The 22233-nt window shown below is 41.5% G+C and overlaps 1 protein-coding gene and 2 pseudogenes across 1 annotated transcript; all 3 read right to left on the bottom strand.

Moving 5' to 3' along the window:
- Window positions 1–232: 232 nt before the first annotated feature.
- Window positions 233–1186, bottom strand: LOC124504703 (olfactory receptor 51J1-like). The gene has a single exon (XM_047070190.1). It carries the CDS (start codon window positions 1184–1186, stop codon window positions 233–235), a length of 954 nt encoding a protein of 317 aa, XP_046926146.1.
- Window positions 1187–13456: 12270 nt separating this feature from the next.
- LOC124504892 (olfactory receptor 51I2-like) lies at window positions 13457–14383 on the bottom strand (annotated as a pseudogene).
- Window positions 14384–20755: 6372 nt separating this feature from the next.
- Window positions 20756–21707, bottom strand: LOC124505170 (olfactory receptor 51B6-like; annotated as a pseudogene).
- Window positions 21708–22233: the final 526 nt, after the last annotated feature.

Raw genomic sequence — 22233 nt, 5'->3', positions numbered from 1 at the left:
CAGCTAGGCAAGGTAATGGAAAATCTCATGTAACACAACATTTAAAAAATAACATCAATCCTTTGTACTGTTCTGTCACACATAGTCCACCCCCATGGATACTCCAGTTTATTGCTAGATTATGTAGAACTTCTGTTAGATAACGTATTTTAAGGTAACACCATTTGCATAACATGCAAGCTGGGACCACCTGGGATTATAGAAAAAAGTCCCCTCCTACTTTGTCCTTTGTCTAAACTCTGGCTCTTTTCTCTGAGAACATTCGGACAATGCCACGATGGATCTCCTTGGTCTTAATGCTGTAGACAATGGGGTTGACAACAGGTGGGAAGAAGAGATAAGCATTGGCTATCATAGCATGCAGCAAAGGGGACACGTGGTGTCCAAAGCGGTGCACCATAGATAAGCCAATCATAGGCACATAGTAAACGAGCACAGCACAGATATGTGAGCCACATGTATTGAGTGCCTTCCTCCGCCCCTCCCCAGTGGTGATACTCAGTACAGTGTGGAGTATGAGCCCATAGGAGATGACAATAAGCAGTGAATCCAGCCCAAAAGTGGAGGTAACAATGAAAAGCCCATAGATATTGTTGATAGAAATGTCCCCGCAAGGTAGATGGATAAGGTTGGGGTGGAGGCAATAGGAATGGGAGAGGACGTTGTGGCCACAGAAGGGCAGGCGCCTTAACAGCATGGGCAATGGGGCCATGAGCATAATGCTTTTCAGCCCCATGACAGCTCCTGTGCCAAAGATACGGGGCAGGGTTAGAATGGCTGTATAGCGCAGTGGGCTATAGATGGCCACAAATCGGTCCACAGACATGGCCAGCAACACAGCTGACTCCATAATGGAGAACGAATGGATGAAAAACATCTGAAAAAGGCATACATCAAAACTAATCTCAGTGGTGCCAAAAAGGAAGATGCCTAGCACCGTAGGCAGAGTAGATGCAGAGACGCCAACCTCAGCCAGTGCCAACATGGCAAGAAGGAGGTACATGGGCTGGTGTAGGGCAGTGTCTGTTCTGATGACATGAAGGATGGTGCCATTCCCAAGGAAGATGATAATGTACATCAGGCAGAAGGGGATGGATATCCAGAGGTGCTCTGCCTCCAGCCCTGGGATGCCAATCAGAATGAACGTTGTAGGTAAGAACTCCAAAGAGCTATTAGAGTTCTTCATGTTGAGATCTCATCCTGTGGGATCAGTGCTACCTTAAAAATTAGAAAAAAGCTAGTGAGGTCACATTATAATGGAGAAAGACCCCTGGACACTGAGGGAAGGGAAGAAGAAAACAAAGCTCACAGATTTAGGTTGCCAACGATCTCCTTCCTGAAAATTGACAGATGGCCACTGTCAGAAAATTCCCAGTATTAAAGGGGTTACAGTCTCCATCAGAGAAAAACTCAAGGCTGATAGAAAATTATCCCTCTAAATTGTACTTCCTCTTGGGTCTGCTAACGGAGAAACAACTGTCTTGTCTTGGTGTGGAGATGCCTGACCTTGGCTGCTAGGGAGACAAGCATGTGTGTGGAGGCAATCTCAGGGTAAGGTGTGGACTAATGTCAGGAAGTGGTGAACAAAGATATTTTTGATAAATATGGATATAAGGCAAAAAGCACAGTAAATAAAAACACCCAGAAATGCCTGTTGAAAGAATATAGATACATGAATGATTGAGGTTCATAGCAAGCCTAAGAAGTGGCAGTGACCACAGCCTGGAGCAAATGATTCGAAAATTAACTAAAAAAGAATAGAATCTGGGTCCACACTGGGTTTAGATGTTCTGTGCTTTAAAACGACTAGGAAAGAGCCTAAATGTCCATCAACTGATGAATGGATAAAGAAATTGTGGTATATATACACAATGGAATACTACGTGGCAATGAGAAAAAATGAAATATGGCCCTTTGTAGCAACGTGGATGGAACTGGAGAGTGTAATGCTAAGTGAAATAAGCCATACAGAGAAAGACAGATACCATATGGTTTCACTCTTATGTGGATCCTGAGAAACTTAACAGGAACCCATGGGGGAGGGGAAGAAAAAAAAAAAAGAAGTTAGAGTGGGAGAGAGCCAAAGCATAAGAGACTCTTAAAAACTGAGAACAAACTGAGGGTTGATGGGGGGTGGGAGGGAGGGGAGGGTGGGTGATGGGTATTGAGGAGGGCACCTTTTGGGATGAGCACTGGGTGTTGTATGGAAACCAATTTGTCAATAAATTTCATAAAAAAAAATAAATAAAACGACTAGGAAGCAACTTAAAGGATCATGTGTAAAGGTCAGAATGAGGCAAGAACAAAGGCTGATGGATTTGTATGCAGACTTTAAAGCTCATGAAAATAGTCTGTCATGATGATATACAGATGGAAATAATTCTGTCACGATGATAGAAATAATCTCTTGACTCAAAGTTCTTGAAGATGACCTACCTGATCCATTGGACCTTCTTTCTGGCTCAGACACACCCATGATTCCACTGCAACAACAACCCAGGGAACCTAAACAGACTTTCAAGGAAGGTTCCTCTGGGCAGGGAAGGAAGGCAGCAGAGGGAAGGAGAAAACCACTTCCCTAAACTGGGTACATTTTAAGGTCAACATCATCTGGGATGGCACAGGAATCATAGTAGAATCCTGGACTGACAGGGCAGGAAGGACCTCTGGAAGTATTTTAAATTAATTTACCCGCCACTCACCCCTATGCATATACGTGTGCACATGCACACACACACACACACACACACACACACACACAACACACACACACTTGCTCACATACTTGCATTTGCACATATTTCCACACTTGCTGAAATCGTGTTTGCATCTTTCCTGATGAGAATTCTCTACTCAGCCATTGCTGAACTTCGAGGGACCTCACTCTTACATGCTGGTTATTCTTTAGTCCTTCTCTGCAGGCTAAGGTGATACTCAGTCAAGAAGCGACATGACTAAAAATTAAGATATAAATGAGTGACTTATTAAACTAATTGCATTAGCTTACAAAGGTGGTTAGCTATTACAAACACACCAGTTATACAGTATTCTTTGGGACAAGCACACACAGACATAGCCAACTTCATATAGATCCCATTAGACAACTGGATTTAGAACAAGTTTTTAAAATAAGAAATGGCAGGGGCTCCTGGGTGGCTTAGTCTTTTAAGCATCTGACTTTGGCTGAGGTCATGAGCTCACAGTTCGTGGGTTCGAGCTCCGCATCTGGCTCTGTACTGACAGCTCAGAGGCTGGAGCCTGCTTCAGATTCTGTGTCTCCCTCTCTCTCTGCACCCCCCTCCCCACTTTCCTTCTCTCTCTCTTTCTCCCTCAAAAATTAACTAAAAAACATTAAAACATTTTAAAATAAGAAATGGCAAAGCAGCTTTTCTGAATCAAAAAACAGAATAAATGGAAGAATTATGGCATTCAGCCTTTATAGGCTTGAGTCTCCACACATAATGCAACCAAGTCTTCCATTTTAAAGAGCCCTTTCTGGACGCACTCTATCGTCTCTATCTTGGTTCCAGGTTTTATCTTCATTCCCAATTGTACCAATTCCATTGTTATTAACAAAGAAAAAGCCTTCCCAGTTGTTGTCAGAAACTACTATTTAGCTTACCCCTTCCACTCCTCAGCAGACTGCAGAGAGGATACGCACGTATAAGCAACCAGCTCTCCTTCATGCTGAGCGCCACACAGGATCCTGGAGACAGAGTCCTGGTACTCTGAAAATCTCTGCACCTTTAAACCATGGGTCAAAGAACTCATCCTCTCCCACATATATGCAGGCTCAGTCATCACATACCCAAAGTGCCCTCTCTAATCTAGTTACAATTATGTTAAGTGATACGAAAAAAGAAAAAGAAAGAAAGGTTGGTGGGGGGGAGGAGTTCAGGATACAATGGGAGGGACCTAGAGGGAAAAATCTAACTTATTATAAAAATCAGGGAAAAGCTTTTCTTAGGAAGTGATGTTTCAGCTGAGACCTGAGGAATTAGAATTTTCCTGCGCTAACTGGAAGGGTTGAGGGGATGTGATGCAGGAAACTGTGACTGTGGTGGCAGGTGCACAGGACTGTACTTTAACTAGGACTAAGAGAAAACACAGAGAGAAGGAAACCATGGATGTGCCTAGGATGTTAAAATCATTGCTTGTTTTCATAAATTGTACTTTCATGAAAATATGAAAGGGAAAAATGAAACAAGAAAAGCCCATAGCCTATCTGCACATAGGATCCCTGTGCACCTGCCGTGGTCTGATGCAGGTGTCTCAGCAAGAATTAGCTTAGGAGAAACTGCAGAATTCTAAGCTGAAACTTCAGGTAGGGACATTCAGAGACAAGTCATTGACCTCAAGACATGATCACACTTGGCAGAACTCCCCACGGCTAAGGGACTTGGAGGACACTTCTGTTCCCCACTAGCTGTGGGGAACAGATGTTCTCCCTTCTCCTCCCAAAGCCCAACATGTCTTTCTTACCTTCTCAAAGGACCAAAGTTGGTCTGCCTCAGGGTTGAGCGGCTGTTTATCATGCCTGTGGCCTCACTGTGCCCTTGGTCCCATGGCTCCCTATTTCTAGTTGATGCCACCCTGGTGACCTGATATAAGAAGGCACAAATCTTGAGGGACACCTGCAAGCAGGTTCTTTACTCTCCTGTTATCTTCAGTCTTCTCTTTCCATTCTGTCTGTATGTCTGTCTTTATCCCTTTTGCTTCTTTGCATCCTTTTTGTCCTCGACCTTCAAAGTCTCCCCAGCCAAGCAAGGCTTGGATCTCTTTCAAAATGATCTTAAAAAGGCAACGTTACCTCTCAGTTTCAGATTCATGTGACAGGAATATTTCAGGTTTGAGGAGGAAAGGGCTTTTTTTTTTTACTCTAAATCCATTGTAATAGGACACAATAAGTCAGCAGAGAGAGGAGAATATGGTACAGTAAATACTACATCCTTGGGAGTGGACAGAAATGGAGGTGAATTCTATGCACAGGGCAACTTTACCTACTGAAGCTTCACGAAGCTCTTTTCTTTATTTTTAAAAATAGAAATATTAATACTCACCCCAGAGTGGCTCTGAGTATTGAATGTGAGCCTTTAGCAACCAATGACTGTCAGCATGCCCATGCTTTCTGCCTCCTCTCTCAGGAATCTTCAGAAGGGATCATTGAAATTCAGATCATCCTCAAATATCTATTAATAATTATCTTTCCTGATGGAGAGGGACTTGGTTCCCTGAGGAGCAAGTGCCCAGGTAATTTTGTCACCCTTTCTCGGTGTCCAGGGACCCTTAAAAGGGAAACAAGCAGTGTCATAGAGTCAGTACCTATTTTAAATGAACATAATAATAATAATAAACATCTACTGCATGAATAAAATAATTGATGTATGTAATTTGTGTACAGAAATGTCTGGCTTATAAAAAGAGCACCCTTATAAAAGGGTTAGCTATTTTTATAACAACTGTAACAATTATTTTTATAACACTTTATAGGACAATTGTATCCTGGAGAAATAATATATCAATCTACTATGATCATCAGCTATCACTTTTATAAACATGCAGATAACAAGTAAGGAGCAGGGCACAGAGTTGATGGTAGCCATAAAACATCAGCAGTGTTTAATAAAAGGAGATGACGGAATCCAGGGGGTTAAGCTCTTGTGAGAAAAGGTTTCAGGTTGGGTTGGGGGCAGGGGAACAGGAGATTGATCAGAAAAGGGGGGTGAATAAGGCTTACCAGCCTGCGAGGACTGGAGAGAGCTGGCAGAGAGTGGGCATTTCCAGACCCAGTTGTAAAGAGGATTTAAAACTGCTAAAATAATGAGTTTTGGTTATTTATTTGTAGATGGCTGGTTCATTGGCTAATTTTCTGACCAACAAGAAAAAAAAAAAAGATTTGGCTTGAAAATCCACCATGACCCATTTTTATAGGACTTTTAAAAGTTGTTTGTAAAATATACTTTTTGTGTTGCTGGTTTAACAAGAGAGAAGAGTTTTGTGTAACTAGTGTGGAAATGCACTGATATGTGGGTAGATTAGATGCAGATATATATGAAGTCGGCAGTGAACTGAGAGACTTGGAGAAGATGGAGGGACTGAGTGAGACATGGCCTTACTAAAGTCAAATAAATCTAGTATCGAACAAGAAACTGAGGGAGTTTGGGAGATCAGAAAACAGGCTAGTAGAGATTCAGGAGACGGCCGTCGGGTGACCAGACAAAGCAGAACTGAATTAAACACATTGGAACTGAAGAAGAGAAGTTGAGATAGAAGTTCACTGCATGACACCTGTGGACGCTGAGTTGAACTTCAGATGTTGGTGTATTTTCCCCCAGATGTTAATGCCCGTTTCAAACATTTAGCAAAAATGTATGTATAAAGGAGATTGTCATTTTCCATTATACATTGAGATTAGAGTGGCTTCTGGGTGGCTCAGTCAGTTAAGCGTCTGACTCGGTTTCAGTTCAGGTCATGATCTCAGTTCGTGAACTCAGCCCCTGAGTAGGGCTCTGTGCTGACAGTGTGGAGCCTGCTTGGGATTCTCTCTCTCTCTCTTTCTCTCTCTCTCTCTCTCTCTCTCTCTCTCTCTTTCTCTCTCTCTCTGCCCTTGCCTGGCTCTCTTTCTCAAAATGAATAAATAAACAAAAAAAAATTGATATTGAGTTCTAGGAGAACTTTGGTCAAACTTCCCTTTAGAAATCCAGCACCCTTAACACTCATTATACCTTTAAGGATCCCCTCTCTCTCAGCAATATATGAAAATTAGAGTTTGTATTTATTTACTATTTTTCTCAAGTAAGTTGTACTAAGGACACCTCACACCTTTCTCAGAAAGATACATTTCATATTCTTGCCACTAATGGAATGGGAAATATTTGCAACGTTTCCATGAGAAATATTTGTCCACAAATTTTTTTTTTCAGTTTTTGCAGCAATTTTTATATAAAACTCTTGCTGAGGTGAGTGTATTTTAGGTGAGGCATTGTGATGGAATTATGTTTTTTTAATTAAAAAATTTTTTAATGTTTATTTATTTTTGAGAGAGAGAAAGAGAGACAGAGTTCCGGGAAGGGAGGGAGGGCAGAGAGAGAGGGAGACACAGAATTTGAAGCAGGCTCCAGGATCTGAGCTGTCAGCACAAAGCCAGACACAGGGCTCGAACCCACGAACCTTGAGATCATGACCTGAGCTGAAGTTGGACTGAGCCACCCAGGCATCCCAAAATGGAATTATGTTTTAAAAAATGGAGACTGTAATTTTCTGCTATCAAAAAAACAGGAATTATATAACTTATATTTCAAATAAGGCTAAGAATATTGGAGTATCAGACATAGTATACTTTTGGAACTCCACATTTCCTATAAAGTTTTCCCGTAATAAATTGAAACTAGCAAAATCCTAATACTCCACATAGGTAAACACACACTACATACATTTAATTTACTCTATTACAGATGAATTTGTGCTGTGTGTGTAGAATTTAATTTTATATATGTTTTATGCATTTTAAGATGATCATTCATGTATTCTCTTTCTGGGTTAGCCAAAATTATCTATCTATCTGTCTATCTATCTATCATCTATCTATATGTCTATCTATCTATCTACCTATCTATTATCTATTATCAAATATAAGCTGCTTTTAGGGAAAATGCTTTTCATTTTTCTTGTTTTTTTTTAATCTTTCTATAGTTTTATTTCTGACGAAAATGAAAATGCCATCATCGGAACAACAGCGAGAGACCTCATTTATCTTAAAAAGGGAAATCAGGCTTAAAATTTCCCTTAAAAAGGGAAATCAAGACCAATAGGCTTGATGTGTGATAGATCAAAGCAAGCAGGCAACAAACCTAAACAGAAACAAATAAAAAAAAACAGCCCGCAATGTTAATGTCTGGCTGTGTGATATTTGTTTCAGGTTTAGTAGACTCTTTCTGCACATGAAGAACTGAAGTTTTCTTACTGTATACTAGAACTCTGTATTAGTATACATTTCCCTCAGGTTCTTAAAACACCTGAAACTTATTTTGACAAGTTGCTGACATTTTCCACGAGTGTTTCTTCTGACCTAAAATATGCCTTAAATGCCCACAAATTTAAGTTTGTTCTCAGAAGCAGAGGAACTTGTTTTTCCAACCCAAGTCAATAAAACAATAAAGTTATCACATAGATGTGAGCACCGTCCACCATCTCTGCATCAGCAGAATTATAAAAGGGATGAGAACAGCTCATTCCCATCTTCTTTAAAGCAGGTGTTTGGGGCACCTGCGTGGTTCAGTTGGCTAAGCATCTAAGTCTTGGTTTTGGCTCAGGTCATCATCTCACTCTGCCTGGGATCAGGTCCGTGTCAGGCAGAGCCTGCTTGGGGATTCTCTCTCTCCTTCTCTCTCTGCCCACCCCCCCACCCGATGGTGCACATTCTCACATGCTCTCTATCTCTCTCTCTCAAAATAAATAAATTTTAAAAATAAATTTAAAAAAAAGCAGATGTTCAGATGTGGGCCAAGCTCTCCTGTTTGTTGCTAAAATGTGAAGGGTGTAGGTCTGCTTGTACCTACTGGGGAAAAACACAACGTTTATAAGTAGAGGGTTAGAGATAAAACAATTTCACAATTCTGTTTACTGGAAAATTAAGCAGACAATAAAGAAACAGGACAAAAGCAACCATTTAAATGTTTTCTAGGGCTCCTGGTAAACACAAATTTCCATTTACTAAAAATTTAAATTATACATTAAGCATAGCTTAAGTGGCAGTCCCCCTCAATTCTCAGCAGACACATAATGCATCCTGATAATTACCTCTTTGTAACAGAGTAAATGCACCTGGTTTCAGTCTGAATAGTTTTATGGATATGTCTTGGAGTGAGAAAAAGAATATGCAATGCTTTTTTGGAACCCTGGCTTCTTGGATGATGAACAGAAAAGCTCAATTCCACATCTTCACCCATGACCACTTCTAAAACCAGTCCTGATTCAAAGACAAAAACAAATCCTAGACTCTTTCTAATAGTTAAATTTGAGCAAGTTTTAATAGTGAGTCTGATCAGTGTTACAAGAAGGCATTTCTCTTGTTTTGTGTCCTTACAAAACACAAAATGTTCTTTCTTTAATAACCTAAATATCTTCGCACGACAGTTTATCTTTTACTTTCCAGGAAGAGAAAATGTGAATAGCATGTAGAAAAAGCTTCCATCACAGTTAGCAACTAATTTTCCCCAATCCTTAATATCCAATATGAGTGCTAATTTTTAAGTTTATTTTGAGGGAGAGAGAGCACGAGCAGAGGAGGGGCAGAGAGAAGGTGAGAGAGAGAATCCCAAGCAGGCTCCACACCATCAACGCAGAGCACACTTGGTGCTCAAATCCTCGAACCATGAGATCATGACCTGAGCTGAAACCAAAAGTCAGACACCAAATTGACTGAGCCACTCAGGTGCCCCGAGTATTAATTTTTAAATAAAAGTTGAATACAAATATGTAAAAGGTCTGAAGCAATTTCAGGAATATGAAAAGCTTAAAGTAATATAGTAGGTTGGGAAAATATCTTGATCTCAGTGAGTGGCAAAATGTTCAGGATCATGAACTTGAATTTAAACAGGGCACGTTCAGTGCAAATGAGGTGAAGAGATTTACAGTGTACAACAAACAGAAGAGTCTCTAGATCTGGAGTGCTCTCTTCCAGTACCTCAACAAATGGCTCAGGTGAGATCTCTGTACATTCATTGGGGTAAGAATATTTTGCAAGGCAGGTATATGACTGGATACTTGAGACGAATAAGAGGCATACAACTATCACTGAGTTATGAGCCACTAATCAGAACATCTTCAGTGTAGAAGGTGATACAGGAAGATTGTAGGTTGTGGAAAGGAAAGGGATACACAATTTTTACTCCTAGTCTTCTGTGAATCTCCCTATTCTGGGCAGGGAGAAACACATTAACACCATGAAATCCGAACCTGGATTCCAGGGTGTCTGAGACCGAGAAAAAAGCCACAGAGTGAGCGGTCATCAGATTCCGTCCCCCAGGGGGCGACACTATTGCAGGGAGAGATGGAAGAGAGAGAATGATGACTAGGCAGAATGGATATATTTACAAAGGGGAAAAAAAATACAATTATGAGCAGCATAGAGATATTCTCATGAGAAAAAGAACCTATATGCATGAAAGCTTGTAAAAATAGTTTTTATAAAACCTATAAGAAAAAAGGAACCCATATTCAAACCTGAATTAGTCTTCATTACATTTTGAGGCAGATTACTAAGGTGTTCAAGGATGAGGAATTTTAGGGGCGCCTGGGTGGCTCAGTCCATTAAGCATCCAACTTCAGCTCAGGTCATGATCTCACGGCTCATGGGTTTGAACGGCTCTGTGCTGACAGCTTGGAGCCTGGAACCTGCTTCAGGTTCTGTGTCTCCCTCTCTCTCTCTGCCCTTCCCCTGCTCACGTTCTGTCTCTCACTCTCTATCAAAAATAAATAAACATAAAAAAATGTAAGGATGAGGAATTTTAAACCATAGATACATATATACTTGAATTCAAATCTCTTTTCATGACCCATCATCCCTTGTATGTTGTGAACAACCTACTTTAGAGAGTTGTGTCGATTTGTGAAATATATTGCAAGATATAACTTTGATAACACCCTCACACATCCCCTTTCTATTTTCAAATTTCCTTTCAGATGTACTCTTATCTCATATACCATATCTGAAATGTCACCATAGATTTTCTTTTTATTTATTTATTTTTTAAAAATTTTAGTTAGTTAACATATAGTATATCAATGGTTTCAGGAGTAGAATTCAGTGATTCATCACTTACATATAACACCCAGTGTTCATCCAAACAAGTGCCCTCCTTAATGCCCGTCACCCATTTAGCCCATCCCCACCCACCCACATCCCTCCATCAACCCTCAGTTTAGTCTCTATTGTAAAGAGACTTTTATGGTTGTTTCCCTCTCTCTTTTATTTCCCCTTCCTATATGTTCATCTATTTTGTTTCTTCAATTCCATATATGAGTGAAATCTCATGGTATTTGTCTTTCTCTGACTGGCTTAGCATAATACACTGTAGCTCCATCCACGTCATTGCAAATGGCAAGATTTCATATTTTTCGATCACTGAGTAATATTCCATAGATTCTCTATACATGATAAAGATTAAAACATGTGCATTTCCCCCAAAGTCTCCCAGATGTTACTAGGAATGTTTAACTTAAGTACACATACTGGGACTAAGAGTAAATTTTGCATTAAGACCAGAAAAGTTTTACTGAGAAGTTAAAGGGCTTAATATTTGCAGGAGCATATTCTTCTGACTTCAGAAAGAGATTCTGAAAAAGTAAGAGAGGGAGAAAAATTGTAGTCGATACAGAAACAGAGGAGAGAGAAAGACTAATGCGTATACAGTGTCATCAAATGAGGTTTTTGCACATAGAAAAAAAGGGGTGATATTAATATAAAGGTCAAGGAAATGTATGTAGACCTGTATTCATTCATTCATTCATTCATTCAATAATTAATTTGTTCATTTACGAAACATTTATTGAGGAGCTAGTATATTCCAGGCACGAGAGGGACCACAGTGCGTAGTGTATGGTGTGAATGAAAAGACATTGTCCTGCCTTACCGAACTTAAAATGTACCAGACATCAAAAAAATTACAATAGTACAAAGAAAACTACTTGGTTACAGTTGTGATGTGTTGTGTGAGACAAACAACAAGAAGGAAATGTGCAGTTAGAATTCATGATGGGATTCTCATATGGGGGACAAATCGTCTTGTGAGGGGGAGAGAGACATGCCCACGTACAATAGATTCTTCCAGTGAGGTTTTATCAGAGGGAATTAGTGTTATTCCCCAAAGTCAATTAAGTCAGTATTCCTCAAGAACCGTACAGACTCCTGATTTACGAAACTGTTGCTTCTGGGATTATTCTCAATTGTTAAGATTTTGTTCTTAGTACCTAGTTTGTGTCTAATTGCCCCAAGGTTTGAACAGGTTACACTTAAATATATATATATACACACTTAAATATATACACTTAAATATACACTTAAATGTATGTATATATACATAGTTATGTACATTTTTGTAATGAAGTGTTGAATGTATTATTCTGTTTTTAATGTTTGTTTACTTTTGAAAGAGAGAGAGACAGAGAGAGAGCAGAGGAGGAGCAGAGAGAGAGGGAGTCACAGAATCTGAAATGGGGTCCAGGCTTTCAGCTGTCAGCACAGAGCCTGAAGAGTGGCTCAAAACCATGAACCGTGAAATCATGACCTGAGTCTAAGTCAGACACTTAACCAATTGAGCCATCCAGGTGTCCCATGAATGTATTATTCTTAATTTTTAAAAACAATATAGATGAAGGAAGAATTCTTTTTGTTCTTGTCTTCACCATCACAGACCCCTCCAAAAGAAGCTATTACTGTTATCAATTTAGCATATATTTAAACACTAAGTGATATTTTTATATGATTAAATTGTTTTATAAAAAGCATTATCAAATGTGTGTGTGTGTGTGTGTGTGTGTGTGTGTGTGTTAGTATCTCTTGCTTAAGCCTTGTGAGTACCTATCAACCTGGATCTTGTTTCAAATTTTATTTTTACATTTTATTTTATTTTTTTGAGAGACAGAGAGAGACAGAGCATAAGCAGAGGAGAGGGAGACACAAACTCTGACTTGTCAGCACAGAGCCTGATGTATGGCTTGAACCATGAATATGAGATCAAGACCTGAGCCAAAGTCAGATGCTGAAACAAATGAGCCACCCAGGTGTCCCCTGGGTCATTTTTCTAAACCATAGAATACTCCACTCCTAACTCATTTAACTATTTACCCATTGACAGCCAGTTCATTTTTATTTTATTATTTTATCTCAAACATTGCTGAAATGAAAATTCTCACTCACATCTCTGTGTTCATAAAAAAGCATCAGAGTATAAAACTAGGGCCGTGCTAAGAATTGGAATTTCTGGGTTAAGAGTAGGTACATTTAAAAAAAAATGTTTTTTAATGTTTATTTTTGAGCGAGATAGAGCATGAGTGGGGGGAGGGGCAGGGAGATAGAGGGAGACACAGAAACTGAAACAGGCTCCAGGCTCTGAGCTGTCAGCACAGAGCCCAAGGCAGGGCTCAAACCCGTGAACCGTGAGATTATGGCCTGAGCCAAAGTTGGTTGCTTAACTGACTGAGCCACCCAGGCATCCCAAGAGTAGGTACATTTTATGTTGACACAACCAAAAGAGCCGACAAAATACTATACAATACTGATTTACATTATGATATCTTGTATATGAAATGTGGGTTCTCAAATTCATCAACATGCAGCCTTATCAAGCTTTCTAACTTTGATAAGGTGAGGAGCACTCTGTGCTTCACTGGACCACCTTTGGTGATGAAAATGACTGGCTGGCAGGTAACCATCTCATCGGCCCCACCTCCTGTATTATTTCCTTTGAAGAATGAGTTGGATTAGTGCCTGGCGAATCTGCTTTGTCTTAACACTGTAGATGATGGGGTTGAGCACAGGAGGAACCAGAAGATAGACGTTGGCCAAAGTAGATGGACAGCAGGTGCAGCGTGCTTCCTGAAGCGGTGCACCAGAGTCACGCTGATCATGGGCACGTAGTACACAAGCACCGCACACATATGTGAAACACATGTGTTGAGGGCCTTCTGCCTCCCCAGAGGTAATGCCCAGCACAGTGTAGAGGATCAACACATAAGAGAGGATGATGAGCAGTGAGTCCAGCCCAAAAGTGGAAATAATGCAGAGCCCCAGGATGCTGTTGGGATGTGTATCCCCACAGGGCAGCTGGATTAGATCTAAGTGAAGGCAGTAGGAGAGGGAGAGGACGTTGTGGCCACAGAAGGGCACACGCTTCAGGAGGAAGGGAAGTGGGGACATGAGCATCACACTCTTCAATCCAAGTGCAGCACCAGTACCAGCAGTAAGGGGCCCTGTCAGAATGGCGGTGTACCTCAGTGGGTTGTAGATGGCCAGAAAGCGGTCCACCGACATGGCCAGCAGAACTCCTGACTCCATGATGGAAAATGAATGTATGGAGAACATCTGCAACAGGCAGGCTTCAAAGCAGATCTCATTGGCACCAAAAAGGAAGATGCCCAACAGAGTGGGCTGTGTAGAAGCAGAGACACCAAGCTCTGCAAAGGCCAGCATAGCTAGGAAAAGGTACATCGGCTGGTACAGAATGGTGTTTTTCCTGATCACTGCCAGGATTGGGCTATTGCCCATAAGGGCCACCCGGTATATGGAGCAGAATGGGAAGAAAAACCAAGGGTGCAGGGCCTCCAGACCAGGGAGGCCAGTCAGCAGGAAATATTTGGGGATGAATTGACTGCTGTTGAACATTTTCCTATGTCTGGAGTCCAGGGTCTTTGACCAAGGCAGGTGCCAGAGATACAACCTGGGGTGAGACACATAAAGGTTATTGGAGGTTGGGAACCTGAGATTTCCTCTGCCTTGTAGCATCTGCCAACTCATGTCTCTCCTCCCATTCATGACCAGTACCTTTTGGTCTTCGATGATAAACAAAAATGTGGAGTCACGCTTGCAAATAGGTATAGTTCCAGAATAAGGGAATCTGGTAGAGTATTTTAGCATCATATTTAAAACTGATCCATAGTGGGTTCACTGAGTATATTTGATGGGAACTGAATGTTTTCCATGTCTCCATCAAGAGAGGGTATTGTGTAGTTTTAAAAAGACATTATCGGGGCGCCTGGGTGGCGCAGTCCGTTAAGCGTCCGACTTCAGCCAGGTCACGATCTCGTGGTCCGTGAGTTCGAGCCCCGCGTCAGGCTCTGGGCTGATGGCTCAGAGCCTGGAGCCTGTTTCTGATTCTGTGTCTCCCTCTCTCTCTGCCCCTCCCCCGTTCATGCTCTGTTTCTCTCTGTCCCCAAAATAAATAAACGTTGAAAAAAAAATTAAAAAAAAAAAGACATTGTCATAAGGACACTAACACAATGAAAGCTGTAATCTACCAGACATTCTATAAATTCCCTATTAGAAGATGTTGGATTTTAAGGAGCCAATGGGGTTGGGGGTTAATAAAATTACTTCAATGTTGGCATAAAATCGATCAAGAGATACAGCTACTAAATGCCCATCTCTGCTACTCCAAGTAGCATCGAAGACTGCTCTTCCCTGGAGACACAGACTTATCTAGTTTTACTGGATAAAACATCTCTAAATTGGGCCCAGTTCTCTATGTTCCTTCTTCAACCTCCCGGATGATCCCTTTGGCTCTTATAAACAGTAGGAGAAAGCACAGAAAAAGTCAGTGTTTTTAAGGTTAATGAAAAGAACCCACTGGAATTTCTATTAATGGAAAGAAGCATTCTGCCCATTGGAGAATTCCCCTCCCATTGTCAATCCACACATGACAGCATGGTTAATCAATACTTACTATGTCAATGGAAACGACGGGCAGTAGTCCTGGAGCATGGTCCCTTCAGATCATATTTCTGAAACTGCACATATAAAAACAAAAATATTTATACATGATGGCCTACCTCAATAGTGCTGATATCTTGTGAAACCCTGTCTGGGAAGGCAACATGCATCTCTTTACACTATCCAAAAGATGTATCTGTTGAGAGAGGCAGAGACCTCTACATACCAAGAAGAGGTATCTATGAGAAGACTTCTGACCTCAGGATGAAATACCAGTTTAAAATCTATGTGTTAGAAAGAAAAATGAGAGAGGAAGAAAATGATATCTCTCTCATCAAGTATAGAAACCCAGATCTTATTCCCCACTGGAAGCAAATGCAAAAACATGACATGGGGAGAAATATACAGGCAATGAGGAAGTTAGAGATACTGAGTGATGGGATATGGTTGAGTCTGTAAGCCATGTTTTTAAATTCCTGATTTCTACTTTCAAGTGAGCTCTATGTTTAAATATGTAAAATGGAAATAGTCATACACTAGATAAAAAAATTAAGGGGACTAAACATAATAACGTATATAAAAGAGTCTTATAGGGGCGCCTGGGTGGCTCAGTCAGTTGAGCGTCCAACTTCGGCTCAGGTCATGATCTCAAGGTCCGTGGGTTCGAGCCCCACATCGGGCTCTATGCTGATAGCTCAGAGCCTGGAGCCTGTTTCGGATTCTGTGTCTCCCTCTTTCTCTGACCCTCCCCTGTTCATGCTCTCTCTCTGTCTCAAAAATAAATAAAATGTTGAAAAAAAATTTTTTAAATAAAAAAAAATAAAATAAAAGAGTCTTATAAAGTATCCAGTAATCATCAGCTATAAGAAAGTAATATTGGCCATTGTGGAGGACATTGGCTCTTCGGTGAAGAGCCATGGCTTCTCTCTGAGGGCTAGACTTCAGTGATGACATAAGGTGTTCCTTGATCAGGAACATTTTATGCTGCTGCTACTCTGAGCCTGACCGCTTTTCTAATTAGTATATTGTCCCTTTCATCTTGACCTTCCATTCCTCAATTCCACATATTAACAGTCTAAGTCATTTACTTCCTTTTATAGTGCATAAGATTCTGATATGTTTTTAGCAGTCCCTTGGATTACTTAGAGTTCAGTATTCACTTAAAATTGTGCGCCTTATTTATTGCTCCCAGTTTGTTCCTGTTATGTATTTTGGAATTTCGGAGCAGTGTGCATAAAAGATAGGGTTGCAGACTATGGAACCAGATTGCCTTGGTGGGAATCCTGACTCAGTCATGATCTGAAGGGCTCTCCATTCCCTACCTGTAAAGCAGAGAATCACTATAATATGTAGCCACAGGCTTGTTTGAAGCTTAAACAAATGAGCCTGTGTGGACCAGTTAGCATAAAATACACTTTCAGTAATTGTTACTATTGCAGGTGAAATGATAATAATCGTGTCAATGAAAGTCAGGCTTTTAATTTTTATATAATCATTTTTCACTCAGACCTTTCTCTCTCCATCTTTATGGATAATATTCTTTTTCTTTTCTTTTTATTTGCAATTAAGCAATTTCTTAATTGCCTAAGATTTTCTAGATTGAAGAAATCAACTTTGTATCTTTATGCCAGCCTTTTTACATTGAGTCATTATAGGTGTCGGGAATGCCTCGGAGACATCATTTACTCCTTCTTCCTTATCCATCAGGGACGCTGCATGTCACCCATATTTTAAAAGCCTGCTGCTTTCCACAAGTACCTGTGAGCATTAAAAACAAACAAACAGGGGCGCCTGGGTGGCTCAGTCAGTTAAGCATCTGACTTTGGCTCAGGTCATGATCTTGCGGCTCATGAGTTCAAGCCCCATGTAGACCTCTGTGCTGACAGCTCAGACCCTGGAGCCTGCTTTGGATTCTGTGTCTCATCCCCCCCCCACTCCGGCTCTGCCCCTCCCCTGTTCATGCTCTGTGTCTCTCTATCTCTCAGTAATAAATAAACGTTAAAAAAATTCAAACAAACAAACAAACAAACAATGTTTGCCTGAGAAGTGAGCCCCTGTGTAGAACTGCCAGTACAGAGTATCACCCACCACCTCAAAGGAAGCCCATGAAGCCTGAGAGAGAATATGCCTGTGTGTGGTACTGGCTGTGGGAAGAGAGAGTGGTCTAAGGTCCAGCCTACACTTTGGGTTTGTCGTCTTCATTGTCTGTTGGCCAGTGTATTAATTTTGGAGACACCAAGAAAAAAAGGGAAAGAACCTGATTCTAAAATGCATGGGATCCCCCTGGCACTTCAAAATGGTCTGGTGGAGAGGGAGTCAGTGGCATCTGAACATCATCCATCGGTGTGAATTAGTAAGAGGAACAGTGATTTTTGCTGCCCAGCTACTGTTGAAGATGAAAGGAAAAGTCTTCGTATCCTGTATGTTCATCCTCTTTGAGTGGCATGCTTCTTAGTGCTGATAAAACTCCAGTGAGACCTAGCTTCTTGACTTGACTAGTCTGTAAATCCTGACACATCCTAACATGTCTTTTCCCTCCTGGTCATTCCTGTGCTTTTTTTTTTTTTTTTTTTTTGTTCTGTTTTGTTTTTGTTACTGTTTACTTTCCATGCCTGTTTTTCCTTTCTTAAGCACTTCAGCATTTAGTACAACTAAAAATCACATTTTAGAACAAATACAACCTGCACCGCTGATGTATAACATCTGGCTCAGATGTTAGTCCTGGGATGTCTTCCTCATGTCAGGCATGTGGTTAATCACTTTCTGCACCAGCACCTCTCTCTACTCTAGCACTCAGTCCCATATATTGCTGTTTAGTTGTTTGTTAGTCTTCCAAGGAACACTTAGGGCCTGTATTTTGAGCATGTCCCCAGGGCTTTATAAAAGGGAAGGGATAAAGGGAGGGAGGGAACAGGAAAGGAGGTGCATGTTGATGTATGGTGATATATTCTAGGCTGGGAGCTTAGGGCAGGAAGTGGTGGAAGAATTTTGTCTTCTTCTACTGAATGAGAGTCTCTCTGAAGACAAAAATAATGTAATATCCTTTTACTTCATTGTAGATGAAGAGCTGTTATTATAGGAGGTCTGAGGTCCATGCTGATGAGTGAGGTGTGTGGGTTGAGTGGGAAATATGAGGACAGGCTAAAGCAGGTCTTCTCCTGAGAATACTCAAAGTGACCCACTCTTATACATTTTACAGCTTGAGAGAGTGAGAAGTTGGCATTTCAAGTGACTTGCCAAGTCATGCTGGCAAAACTGCAGTTAAAGAGGAGACAAGGAAGCCTGGACAAAAGCCACACAAGGAAGCCGGTGATAAATGGGTTGGGCATGGGGATGAGTCAGCCAGAAGAGGGTGAAGGACTGTGAAAACTACAGGTCATCAAGGAGCTAGGGTTGAGAGGGACCAGGCCCCACAGGTTATGTGGCTGCCTGCATGGGACGGAGGGGACAAGGACCATTGGTGTGGAAAGTGAAAGAGAGGAGGGTAAATGGCCCTAAGCAACAAAGATTTAAAAAGAGAATTAAATATCTAGTTTAAAAAGATTGGATTTGGAGACAAAATGGCAGTTTCCCTGTCCCAGATTTCCTGAATTAACAGAGAGGAGTTAAGTAAAACAGACTCAAGTGTTTCTCTGCCATAGTGAGGGTTTCTGGATAAAAGTCTGCATCCTGCCCGGAGGGCAGGGGTCTTTCATGGCAGGAGGAAAGGGGAACAGAAAGCCTGTACTGGAAAGGAGATGCATCTCAGAAAGAAAACCCCGGGTTCAGATCACCTGAACAGATTTCCCGTTCTCCTGATCCCACAGGCTGGACTTCAGGCCAACCCCGCTCCTCTCCTATAAAAACTCACCTGCCCTTCAAGGTGGCAGGTCTCAGGCCAGATCTCTACCTCACTACCTGGAAACAGGGGCTGACTGGCCTTCTTCTTCATCATGACTTCAGAATTAGCCTTCTCCTTCCCCCAGTTTTGCCAGTCAGTCCCCTGGGGGACACAGGTAAACCAGCTTCAGAATGTGCTGCCTCCGGGCCTACAGAAGTAATTAAGCCAAGAGCAGAGGATCCCAGGGGATGCTGTCTGGGGAACCTTAAGTCAAACTCTGAGAAAATATAGAACAAGATGGTGCATGCATGTGTGGATATGTAAACATACACGTCCATGTGAGCATTCTTTTATGTGCATTTGCGAGTGTGTAAATTTATGTAAATGTGCATATGAACACATGCCTGTGTGTGCATATGTGTGTAGATGTATGCATAACCATGCTGCTTGTTTGAGAATTTTGTTTGCAAGTTTGCATGAATCTATGAGCATGTGTCCACAAATATAATTGAATGTATATTCACATAGGTGGTGATATGACATAGGTATGTCTTTAAGTCATTAACCCAAGGAAAGAACCTCCAGATCTGAGAAAAAAGGTGCAATTAATTGAGTGTAGATTCATGTCTGTATATGTGCATGAGTGTATTGCATTTCTCTCTAATCTTATGTATTTGTATGACAGTATATGTTTGCTTAAAGAGTCATCTAAAATACTCTTATAATTGTCTTATATCCTAATCCTTATTAGTCAGTGACATTCCTGTGTCCTGTAGGGACAGGAGAAATTGCCTTATGCTGAAACTGGCAAAGTATGACCTAAGCAGCCCTTGGAATTTGCACCTTGTACTAAGATCTGGCAGTTCTTTTGTTAGGTTAGTGGTTCAAGGACATACTTCTGTTAGTTCGTTGTACTACCTACAAGTCTGACACACTCTCGACCCCAATTTTTCTCATGCTGGTTGTAAATTAGGCTTTCATGCCTCTCCTCAACTTAGTTCTGTCCCAGACTATGATATGGACAAAAAAAGCAACATTGGAAAGTTCCTCTTAGATCTAAAAATAAAGTTATCCCCGGTGAATGTGTATAGTAGAAATATTATATTTTGATGAATTGTGGCCAACTCTGAGGTTAATCCAAAAGATGTGAAGTGATAATTCAACTTCCCAAATCATCAGAGTAACTTATCACCAATGACATTATTGTACAATTAAAGTTCTACCAAATAAGTAGAGGAGAAAACATAAAAATCACTCTGAACATGCAAACATTTGAGTAAAAAATATAATCATTCTTTTTAATGTAAGAAAGTAGTGGATATATATTTGTATGTGTATACATAAGTAGTAATAAGCATCAACTTTATTTGATTTTAACATTAGAGTTAATTCATGATGTACCATCAAACTAAGATAGGTAAACAGAACTTGTTTTGTGGTATGAAGGCTCTAAAAAGAAGGTTTCACTCATTCCTCATTTGGAGTTGCTCTAGTCCATTCCCAACGTCTCACTGTGTCTTCCCCAGTGAAACCACCTTGAGGATGGCCCTGCAGATCTGCTGGGTCTTGATGCTATAGAATAGGGTCCATCAGGGGTGGGAAGAGCACAGAGACAGTGCCCATGAAGATGTGCACCAAGGGTGAGGTGTGGTGCCCAAACCTGTGCACAACAGACAGGCCTAGCACAGGCACATAGAAGCAGAGCACGGCCAGGATGTGTGAGACACAGGTGTTGAGGGCCTTGAGCCTCTCCCCGGCAGAGGCGATGGCCAGCACAGTGTGGACGATGATAGTGTAGGAGAGCAGGATGAAAAGGACATCGGAGCCCATGGCCAGCATGATGATGCACAGCCCATAGAGTCTGTTGAAATGTGTGTCAGAGCAGGCCAGGAGGATCATGTCCTGGTGAAGGCAGTAGGCATGGGACAGTGCCCCGGGGCGACAGTAGTCAAACTTCAGTAGGTGCAGTGAGGGTGCCGCAGTGATGGCAGCACTCCGCACGCCCAGCACAGCCCCGGCCAGTGGCACACGAGAACCTGTGAGCACTGATGCATAGCACGGTGGGAATCGGATGACCACCGGGCAGTCCAGAGCCATGGCGAAGAGCACCACTGACTCCATGAAGGAGAAGTAGTGTAGAAAGTGTTGCTGCAGAACACAGGGCACCAGGCCCACCATCCGGGCATCAAACCACAGCACACCCAGCACTGAGGGCAGCGTGGACATTCACAGGCCCAAGGCTGTCACAGCCAGGATGGCCAAGAAGTAGTACATGGGCTGGTGGAGAGAAGGCTCAGTTCGTACCAGATGCAAGATGGTAGCATTACCTACGAGGGCCACCAGGTATCCTACAAAAATGGGTAGTGAGATCCAGTGGTGAGCCCGTTCCAGGCCTGGGAAGCCAGTCAGCAGGAACGTAGAGAAGCTCACGTTGGCATTTGGTAGGGTGGATATCCTCATTCTCAAGAAGTCTATTCGCTCTAGGAAAAGAGGGTAGTACTTTGAAGGTTACTAGATCGTTACCATGAGCACCTCTGCTATCACTGGACACCAGTCCCCTGCTGGTGTGGGCTCAATGACCTCTGGCCTCTGCATGCCGTGGACTCAATGACCTCTCAATTCACCAATGCCCACACAAACAGCTTGTCCTTTTCATGCTTCCTCCCTTCTTTCTCTTCTTCCCATTCATCCCTCTACTTACCTCAGTGACAGTAAGCCTTGACAAGGGTTTTCTCTGCTTTTGTTCTTAACCACTAGTGAAAGATAAGGTTGGGTTTTTGTTTTGTTTTTTTTTAACTTAGAAAAATCTAGCGCTCCACCTTAATAGAATGCTGAGATACTCTGAAACTCTGTTACTCCTAAGTTGTCTTCTGTGTCTGACCTTACCCCTTCAAGATTTTCCTGTAGAAGAAATTATATCTAATTTTTCTAAGCAGATTGAGAACGCCTTAGAGAGTTTCCTCATCCAGTCTGCTCTCCACTTTAT

Source organism: Lynx rufus, unplaced genomic scaffold, assembly GCF_022079265.1.
Source record: "Lynx rufus isolate CCGP_SWC_20201006 ecotype Redwood Valley unplaced genomic scaffold, mLynRuf1.p SCAF_9, whole genome shotgun sequence".
Classification (NCBI taxonomy): Eukaryota; Metazoa; Chordata; class Mammalia; order Carnivora; family Felidae; genus Lynx; species Lynx rufus.
Note: the sequence above shows the minus strand (reverse complement) of the source record. Positions and strands in the feature narration are given on the sequence as shown.

Coding starts and splice junctions, on each gene's coding strand:
- LOC124504703 (XM_047070190.1), bottom strand. CDS start 1,186: ATGAAGAACTCTAATAGCTCTTTGGAGTTCTTACCTACAACGTTCATT.